This window comes from Trichoplusia ni, chromosome 12 (assembly GCF_003590095.1).
Source record: "Trichoplusia ni isolate ovarian cell line Hi5 chromosome 12, tn1, whole genome shotgun sequence".
NCBI classification, from domain to species: Eukaryota; Metazoa; Arthropoda; class Insecta; order Lepidoptera; family Noctuidae; genus Trichoplusia; species Trichoplusia ni.
This window is the reverse complement of record NC_039489.1, coordinates 6,624,892-6,635,807: the sequence shown is the minus strand read 5'-3', so window position 1 is coordinate 6,635,807 and position 10,916 is coordinate 6,624,892. Positions and strand designations below refer to the sequence as shown.

Here is a 10,916-nt window from a genome sequence, read left to right as displayed (position 1 = left end):
TTTATTCATGAATTTTTATGCTTGGTTGTTTGTATTAAGCAAGAAGGGTTATATTTACTTTTTGTCAGTTAAAAATCTTGCTGGTGCACAAAACGGTATAATATTATCCCCCATGAACCTATTATTAGTAAGGAATACCTGTTCCATTTTTATAATGTATTACAAAATTTTCCGCAATTTTTGGTAAGTAGCTTTATTTTATCTAGACACTCAAGATTTTTTTGTAAGAATATCTCGATAGTGGTAGCTAAGAGCAGTAGCAAGGATAAGATATTTCGGTTTGATGTTTCTAAAAAATGAATTATTTATAAGGAAAACCAGCTAAGCAGATTGTTGGAAAAGCAAGCGGTAATCGTTGCTTAACCTTATTGTTTTGTACAGCGGTACCAAAAATACATTACCGTTAAAAGTACAAGTTGTCAAAAATTAAAATCAATTCGTCAAGGTACGGTTCATGAAGTACAAACAGACAGACGGACTGATAGACAGACAAACATCAGTACTTCAGTAATAGTCATAACAAGAGTCCGAGCATTTTCCATCAAAGCATTCCTTTTTCATACAAGTTATCTTACATAAGCAGTACACAGCTCGTAAGTTTTCTAAGGAAGGACATAAATCCGATGTTCCCATTACAATGCTTATATAACATGAGGGCTAGCAATTGTGAGCAAACCGTCTGGACCAAAATAAAGGTATGGTTAATAAATTTTCAATGGCTTTTTATTCCTTTTCGTAGAAAGATGTATAACAAAATTCATGTCTACAATTTTCTCTTTTTATGATTTTTTGTGTATTTTGTGGGATGAAAAATGAGCACGGTTTATGGTCAAACTTCTTAGAGTTAGACTTTATTTTATCGTCATCAACCTAGCCTTTTCTTAATTACGGGTATGTTTGGGTCGACTTCCAGTCTAACCGGACGCAGCTATGTGGAGCGACTGCTTATCTGACCAACACTCAACCTGTGCAACACTATATCCCATAGTTGGATTGCTCGTTAGACTATACATATACAGAGAAAGTTTGTTTTTCCCAATTTAATCAATTAAAAAGCCACACAAAGAAACTATTCATAAAAATCGGGTCGTTTTCCACGAATTACATCCAAATTTCAAAGTTCACAAATAGGCAAACTTATGTACTTAAATAGGATGAAATTAAGTCTGTTCTAGACAGCCTGAAAATTATTTAACAGCATCTAACCGCTAGCTGATTAGGCAAAAACTTTTTCTTACACACTCCGACAAGTTTTCATAAAGTTTTAAATTAAGAATATTTTAGTATAACAAGTGGGGTTTAACTAATCCAAATATTTTACGTTACAATGGTATTGGGATATTTTTGACTTTTTACGTTATGATATGTAATAATTCAAGTTCAAATCAAATTATTTTAAACTTGAACAATGAGTGAACGATGAGAACTTAGTGTAATAAAATAAAATAAATGCGGACAACATCACATACATTGTTCTGAACCCAAAGTAAGTTGCTAAAGCACTTGTGTTATGGAATTCATATACAACGAAGGTACCACAAACACCCAGACCCGAGACAATGTAGAAATGTGCATTTTTACATTGTCCCGACCGGGGATCGAACCCGGGACCTCAGAGATAGCGACACCTTGAAACCGGTGCGTGCGCCACTCGACCACGGAGGTCGTCAAATTTTTAAGGATAAGGAGGATAATATTAAGGATAATAAATTTATTAAGGATGCACTAAAATGAGCTAGTAAGCTTAGCTAGTATTCGTATATTTTGTAACAGTAGTGTAACCCATAGAAATGCACCAAATTTTCTGTCTCTAATATTCAGCGGTATGTAAACCATCAATACTAAATGGGTCATGATGATGTAATATCATATTATGTTGAGTGAAATGAAACTCGAATTGATTAAAAATAATTTAATTCAAATAACCAAGTTTATGAAACAGGGATTTAAAGCCAGTAATTCTTATTTTGAAGGAGGATCCCAAATATAAATCCCAAGCCAGTTAAAAATGTTGAACAAGAATCTGAAGATGAAGTAAATTCAAGCATAGTACCTTTTGATTTGTAAGATGGCAATTACATGGACGATGCAAAAGGAGAAACAGCTGAGAAAGAAAAAAAAGCCAAGAGAGAAGACCCGGCCGATGGTGTAATGGAAAGGAGAATGTTCTAGAAACACCAAGAGTTTGCTCAGCTCACTGCAGTGATGTTCGTCTGAAAAAAGAGTTATTAATTTTCAAGTACTACTATGGCTGATAATAGTAATAATAAAGAAAAGTAAATGCAGAAGGAAATGGTTACTTTCAAGGGATAGAGTCCTCACAACAACAATGTTGCAGATACAAAAGCTAAAACATGTATAATAATATATCCACGTTTTTATACTTAGTGCAAATCAATCTGACATTCTGTTTTTAATGATACACGCCATGAATATCTTGCTGCATGGGAGAGGCCTATATTTGGTAGCAGATTAAGACTGCTGGTGATGATGATGCTGATGATCATCATTTAGATACATTTGACTGCACGGATAGCCGAGTGGTTGAGGTCACCACGCCAAGACCACTGTACGCGTCGTGTCGCGGGTTCGATCCCCACGTAGGACAAGTATTTGTGTGATCCACAAATGCTTGTTCTGAGTCTGGGTGTCTTTGTGCATGTGATTTGTATGTTTGTAAAACCCCCCGCGATACAAGGATTAAGTTCCTTAGTGCGGGAGTCGTTTTTCTTAAAAAAAAAGAAAAAAAAAATTCCATTTGTTCACCAAACGGAAATTGTTCATCTGCGGGATATAAATTACTTTAAAATACTTACTACTACAAAGCACCTTCTTTTCGATGCAAATTATTTTAATCTTATTGATATTATCCGTTGTAAGGTCCAACGCTACAGACGGTATGGTCCAGAAAATTATAGGTCTTAAAACGTACAGAACTGAAAAAACAAGGCTCCATATTTCTGGTCCCTAAAATGAGATATCGGTTATAAAATTTTGAGAACGGTTAGATTTATAAATATTTTGGTAAATTATTTGGTACACTAGGTATATTGTATCGTGAGAGTTGGTATCCATATTTTTAAAGAGGATAATAATTTTCTACGAATTTGTTATGCCCCTGGCAATTAAGTAATACTAAGTTAAAACAAGGCTTTACTCATATTTAATTGATTTGATCGCCGGAGTTGTTTCAATTCGACTAACAAGCCATTGTGTCGACTAGGGTTAGGTCCGAAACTAATAAAAATACGTGTGAGTAAACCATTGTTTCTTTTAACTATGAAAATATATAAATCATAATAATTTGGCTTATTTATATATGGGTCTTCAACAAAGACTGTGTGCTTGTTAGACTTAAAATAAAGTCTATAACAAGTAAATAATTCAATCACAGGAGACTAGAACATGCAAAAAATAAAATACTTACATTGAACTTTAATTTATTTAGACGGTAGGCTAATTCTATAACAAATCTCAGGGATGAAGTAGTTACAGAGACAATAACCTGTGGAAAAATAAAAATTAAGATTATTTCAAGGTCAAACAGTTTTGTCATAGGCTTAAAACAATAAGTTTATGACTGTTTTTTTTTTATAATATCGATTCAGCTATTATCAGAACATAGAAAGGGAAAACTGAAATGATTGGTGCATCAATTGTGTTTCATAAAATTGCAATTGAAATGCCAAAAACTATGGATTGACCGCATATCCACACCAAAATTTGAAAGATTAACGCTTCAACAAAGCTATTTGAGATCTAAATTAACTTATCAAACAATGATGCAAATGATAAAAAATCACGAACGAATGATGCTGTAAAATAGCCAAACTGAAAAATACTTACCATTAATTTCATAGGGTTATCAACGCTTCTGAGACTATCGAGAAGACTCTCATACATCTGCACATACTTTGCTATCGCATACCTATTCTGAGGCATATCATCCAAATTCAAGTTCTCCAAAGACATCACCAGCAACTTAGCACGACAATACAACAAACAAAATATTAAAGCAAAAGAAAATCTACCAACATCAATACAAATATACATTAAAACATTAGTTATCACGTCGTAGTAACCATCTTTATAGCATTTTTGTCCAAAAAACTTGCAATACAATAAATCGAAGGCTAATTTATTCACAAGCGTAAAGAATAAGTAGTATTTCAAAAAATATTCTAATCTTTTGAAGACGCGTTCTGCTCCAGGCAAACTGTCGACGTAACGCAATTGTTTATAATATCGATAAATGTATCCATCTTTTGTTTGGTATGCCACTGTAGAATAAAAGAAACATTCTATAAGCAATAATGTCCAGTCTGTATGTTTGTTATATTTCTCAATGGCTTGTAATCTTATGGACTTGGTAATGATTAAGGCAGAAACTAAGATTATCGAGTATAATTTTGTGATTATTCTTATTTTACGAGAACTGTAATCTTGAAGGAAACCCAGGAGCTGTCGACAGAACATTATATGTGTAATATTGCACACTAGTTTTTCTTTTTCAATCATTTTCACTTGAAACTACACGTTCACAAGCTACTTGCTTAGCGATAGTAATATAAGTAATTGTAACCAAGAATCGATCTAATGCTATTTTTAGAGACAATTGTACTTAAGCTTAAAATTATTATAGACGATAAATACAATATAAATGACTAATGCAATACCTCATTTTACTAACAACTAGTTGTTGCTCGGGGTTTCACCCGCCTGGATATTGGTTATAGCTGCAAAAACATTACTCTCCTTTAACTAAGTCGGATAAAAGTACCTTATTTGCTAATCCAAGATATCAGCAATTTTCACACCAAATTTCATCGGTATCAGTCTACCTGTTTTGGCGTGAAAAACTTACACACATACAAAGACACTCACGTATTATTTTTATATGTATAATATCAGTGTGAAAGCATGATAGTCATCGCAATAACGATAACACTACAATTCAACCCTTTTACGGATACCATTATGGGGTTTGAATATCTCAATTAGGAAGACCGCTATTTCGCTTCCTAAACTGACTTGTACGCCGAAGTTGAAGGTCCCAATAATTGGGTTGAATATTTGAAAGAAAACCTAAAGGGAGATCAAAGTATATATCATTCTTTTGTAACCGGATAATTGTATATAGGTTCAAACGAAAAATCCAGGCTTGTAGCAGCCTTGTTCTATAAAAGAGTCGCAATGTTGACTGAAGAAAAAACGACATCAAGTATTTGTAAACGTAAAGATATATTTTAGAAAAGTTGGTAAACTATGTGTAGGAAGTATCACTGTAGGAAATTACATAAAAGCTTAGACTGATATCTTCAAATAATATTATTATGAAATATCGGACTATAGAGTTTTTATTGGCTTCTATCTCCCTTCTTCCGCTCCCTAGTTCCTATGGAACAAAGAAGTGTTCGTTGTGTAGTGGGACTCTTACTGACTGAAATTCAACTCCTGGAATGTGCGAGGAATGTAGAGATATTAATAAGGAACGAATCAAATTACTTCGTCGTACATTTGACAAACCACTATCTTGATATAGAGACGCACCTATGCTCTTCCTCTTAGTCACGATACTTTATATTTCCCTTAATCAATGTAATTTCAGAGGTATCAGCCTAACTCACGCATATAGTCAGCATCATCATGAATTGCATCAATATCGTATGTGCGAATGGAAAATAACAATTACAATATTCCATGTTTTCATAAACGAATTTGTACCTTTACATGCGCATGTATTTATCGACTTGCACCAATAGTTTTTATTTGCCAATCAAAAATGAGCTCTATAGCAAATGTGTAAGACTGACATTAATTTTTGATTTGATATAATCCTATTTTCTGCATGTTGTCACGTAGTTTATAGTTGGGCAATGAATTTTAGCTTTTGAAATTAATATTTTGAAGAATTATAATTGACGATTTTTGGCGTATTCGCAGGAGAAACATGACACAGTGGGATTAACAGCAAAATACTCTTTTAACATTGACTGTAAATATCCGAGCAGATAGCAAAAGTTTCGTCCCATACTGAAAAGGAAGCTAAAAGGCAGCAACATCAGTCGACTTACAAAAGTGACGTTTGAAACGAGGAAATTTAAGCCACGTTCTTTAATTGAACATTTGTCTCTTCATATCCTTTGGCAGTGGCAAGGCAGCATGGTACAAATACCACCTCTTAACCAAGTGTCATTTGTTCACCAGTATTAAACAGATTTTTAGTACCTACCTTGAAAACTGTAACTCTATTCCAAAGTTCGGATATATCGTCCTTGCCCCATTTCCAAAGGACATTGTTGGGTGATTTTGGGAATACCCTGATTAGCATATCTATTTTAGGTTGTGACGGGATCACCTCTTCCCCGTAGCTTATGGAAACGATGTTTTTATAGTAATCTGTATAAAAAGATAAAATTTAAGTATCTTCTCGTCCTTCGAAGATTTGAAGTGATTCTGAGACTCAGATTTGTTTTAAGTGCAGATAGTTTAACTCATCTGTGCGCAAGGCGCTATATGTGCGTGAAATTTTAAATATACAGATATAATTCTTAAGATTTTTTTTCGGATTAAAGTCATCTAATGACTCCTTCAGTATTGAGCTGAAAGGAGTGTAAGATTCCTACTGAATATAACCAACCCATATTTCTTCCTTTGCCCTTTGCGAACCGGGGCCACGGCAACAATTTCAAACAATCCCGCTGCCCCGGCATTTGTGTGACATTGACATACAAATTAATGCTGTATTACAAATCGTCCTTGTATATTTATAAGGGTTACTCACACATGACCTGTTGCGGAAAGATGTGTAAGTGTAATCGCTTTTAGGGCCGTTTTTGAAATTAATATTGAGGTGTCGGGTGTGGAATCAAACGATTGTTTCAAATAATACGTGTTTATTATAGGAACCCCGACATAGAACTGGCTTAGGATAGCCTAGAACATACAATAATATAGCAGCATATATACGTAAAGTATTTCTACTCTACACCTTCCCCATAAAACAAAAAAAAAAATGATTATATAGTACATTTTTTTTTAAATACAAAATTAAGTACTTATATTTAAAGAATACAAGTCAATGTTATGCATAACATAGGACGATTATTCCATAGTAGCGTGATACATGATCCACCTTAAACAATAACAATTAGATACTAAAGTATTAAAGTACACTTGGCGACAATAGTGCTCACACATAATATAATGAATGACTTGATTTATTTTAAGAATAATAAGGCCTAGTTCTGTTTTTGTGTACTATTATTTCCTTGCCACTTTTCACAATTTTCACATTTGGTGCCATATCGTCTACAACAATATAAGGACCTAAGTATAAACTATCTAATTTAGAACAATTTTCATTTTTTAATAACACAAGATCTCCTTTTTTGTATAAAATCGGGTTTATTTTATAATCATATAATAATTTTCTATTTTGTTTACTAACAATTAAATTTTCCCTAGCGTCTTGATGTGCTCTTTGTAACCTAAATTTCAGTTCTAGTGGATAACTATCGAAATTGTACAGTTTATCAACATTTGAAGTTAGATTATTTGGTAAGATACATACATGTCCAAAAACAAGCTCATAAGGGGTATACTTTGTTTCTGTGTGTACTGTAATATTATAAGAAAATTGCCAATATGGTAACCACTGACTCCATGACCTTGAACTATTTCTGCAATGAATTCTGAGATAGTTACCTAAACTTTTGTGTGTGTTCTCAAGCGCGCCGATGCTCTCATGATGATATGCTGACGCGAACCTTTGTTCTATATTTAAAAGTTTACTTACCTCCCTCATTGTAGAAGACATGAACTCCGTTCCTTTGTCCGTAGCAATCGTCTTTGGAATACCATACCTTAATATAAAATGTTCTACGAACGCCCTTGCCACGCTTTCGGTAGTTTTTGATTTAATGGGAGTAGCAACTAAGTATTTAGTTAACTCGCATTGTATTGTAAGAATATAAGAATACCCCTCATCATCTTTTTCAAGAGGGCCGACTAAATCTAAGAATATTTTTTCAAAAGAATTTGATGACGTTGTTGTAATTGAAAGTGGTTCCTTAATATATCTAAAATGTTTATTTCTTTGACACGCATCACATTTATTAATGAAATCCGATATATCTTTTTCCATACCGGGCCAATAGTAGTACTTTTTTATATTGTTTAGTGTTCTTTTGATTCCCGCGTGGCCACTTGTAGGTAACAAGTGAAAATCATTAATTATAATTCTCTTAGTATCTTTATTTTCTATTCTACGAACATCATTAATGACACAAAGTCTAGGACCCTTCCAAGTTACATTTTTATTTATTTCCTCCACAATGAGTTCCATAAACTTGATATTTTCCCTTTTCTTAATTATTATAAGCTCACTTATCTGATTCTTCTTACAAATGTATTCCAAATCTCTCAACAACACGTCTCGCGTTATTGCTGATAAAGAATTCGGATCAACATAAATGGATGACTTAGAAGGAAAATAATAATAAATTTTATTTAATGACTCATAATAACTTTCTTTCTTTGTTAATTTACGTAAAGTTACCCTGTCAAGTAATGTAATTTCAACGTCTCTATTAGTCTTTTTGAGTACTTCAACGACATTTGGCTGATCCGACAGTTGATTACCTGTACTAATAATATCTGATTGATGATAACTATCTTTCTCTATCATTGCTTTTCTTTTTGAGCGCGTCATAACATTTAAACACTCATTATTTATAGTTTTTAATTCATCTGACGTTATTATTATACGAGATAGAACGTCAGCTGCCGCATTATCTTTTCCCCTCACAAATTCTATATCAAAATCATATTCTTCAAGTGTCAGTCGGAATTTCATGAGTCTACTACTAGGCTCTCTCATGCCAAATAAATATACCAAAGGACGATGATCTGTTTGAATTTTAAACTTGCGACCAAATAAATAAGGACGGAAGTATTTAACAGACCATACAATAGCCAGCAATTCTTTTTCAATAACTGGATAATTCTTTTCAGCTTTATTTAAGGTACGGCTTGCGTAAGCAATTGGTCTACCATCGCTGTTACTTAAAACTGAACCGATTGCATAGCCAGATGCGTCTGTTTTAAGTAAAAACACATTACTTTTATCAAAATTAGGATATTGTAACAATGGAGGCGATATTAACTTTTCTTTTAGTGATAAAAAAGAATTATTACATTCTTCATTCCACTCAAATTCTATATTTTTTCGACAAAGATTATTTAAAGGATTAGCAAAAAGTGCAAAGTTAGGTATAAATTTTCGATAGTAATTTGCAAAGGCAATGAATTTTTTAACATCATCGGTATTTTTAGGAACTGGATAATTTTGCAATGCCGCTACTTTAGACGGATCTGGTTTTAAACCTTCAGCTGATATAATATGACCTAAATACAAAATTTCTTTTTTCAGAAAGTCACATTTGTCTGGATTTAGTTTTAGGTTCACTTTTCGTAGTCTAAGCATTATATCAATGAGATTTTTGTTATGAAAGGCTAAATTGCGTCCAAAGCAAATTAAATCATCTAAATAAACGAGACATTTGTCGTAATGAAGCCCAGACATTGCCACTGTCATAGCTCTTGAAAAAGAACTTGGACTTGTCTTCAAACCCATGGGAAGTCGAGTCATTTGGTATTGTCCCGACGAAGTTACGAATGCTGTACACGGCCTACTTTCTTTTGTAATGCCCAATTGAAAATAACCCTTGTAAAGGTCAAGGTGACTAAAATAAACTGACCCAGATAATGCATCCAAAATATCAGTAATATTAGGGAGTGGGAACTTGTCATCCAAAATACAATTATTGAGTTTACGAAAGTCTATAACAAGTCTCATTTTCTTAGAGCCATCCCCACTTTCTTTTTTTGGGACCAGTAAAACAGGGCTAGCCCATTCACTACTACATGGTTCAATAATTTTATCAGTTAACATATCACTAATCTGCTGGTCTAGCTCCTCACGTTGCGAAAACGGTAAACGATAAGGCTTGGTATATATTGGTGTAGTGTTCGGTTTTAAACGTATTTTTTGTTCGCTGATTTTAGATACTTCCAATTTATCTCCAGAAATATGAAACACGTCAGAAAATTTTGCACATATGTTTAATATGGAAGATTTTTCTTCGCCATTCAAATGATCTAATTTTAATAAATTTAATAATGTTTTGACCCTATCTACCGTTATGGGTGACTTCTCAAAATTACAAACTTTGTAATAACATAATTTTTCAAGTTTAGGTTTAAAATAGCTTAACGATACTTCCGATTCACAAGTATTCATTATTTGAATTGGAATTTTACCATTTTCTGGCTTACTTATACCTCCAGCTAGAAAAACTCCCTCACTTAATTCATCTGAGACTACAACGCAATCTTCGGTTTCATTAGTATCGATGAAAAAAATTTTTTCGCACCTTGGTGGTATATTCATATAAACATTTCTATTTAATTTACCTATATGTAATGGTAAAATTAAATTCTGACCTAAAGTTAATGTATTATGTTCGTAATTTAAAACACATCTATGTTTAGTTAGAAAATCTTGGCCTAATATACCTTCAGTATAACATGGTAGGTTTTGGATTACATAAAACTTATGTTGGAATGTGTGACCATTTAAAGATAAATTTAAATAAACATATCCGATAGTTGTTATTCGACCACCAATTCCATTTATAATGATGTTTTGATTATGGATTGGTAAGTTCCAATGAGCGACTATCTCATTTTTCACGGCTGAAATACTAGCACCAGAATCTACCAACCAGTTATATTCTGTGTTATTAAAAGGAACTTTGACATAATTACTAAATTCATATGCAAATAAATTAGGCACGAAAAAACTGATTCGTATTGTCCTCGGAAGTTGAGGGTTGAACAAGGTCACTAGTATT

The 10,916-nt window shown here is 33.1% G+C and overlaps 1 protein-coding gene across 1 annotated transcript; it reads right to left on the bottom strand.

Moving 5' to 3' along the window:
* Positions 1-2,730: 2,730 nt before the first annotated feature.
* On the bottom strand, positions 2,731-4,710 carry LOC113499584. The gene is made up of 3 exons (XM_026880095.1): positions 3,808-4,710; positions 3,428-3,505; positions 2,731-2,967 (listed from the first exon to the last, which is right to left on the bottom strand). The coding sequence occupies exons 1-3, from the start codon at positions 4,516-4,518 to the stop codon at positions 2,731-2,733; spliced, it is 1,026 nt and encodes a 341-aa protein (XP_026735896.1). The 5' UTR covers positions 4,519-4,710.
* Positions 4,711-10,916: the final 6,206 nt, after the last annotated feature.

Excerpts from the sequence above, each read along its gene's own strand:
- LOC113499584 (XM_026880095.1), bottom strand. The coding sequence starts at position 4,518 with ATGATTGAAAAAGAAAAACTAGTGTGCAATATTACACATATAATGTTC. Across the intron at positions 3,506-3,807 it reads GCTATTTTACAGCATCATTC|GTTATTGTCTCTGTAACTAC; the intron begins GTTCGTGATTTT and ends ATTTTTCCACAG. Across the intron at positions 2,968-3,427 it reads TAAATAAATTAAAGTTCAAT|GGACCAGAAATATGGAGCCT; the intron begins GTAAGTATTTTA and ends ATCTCATTTTAG.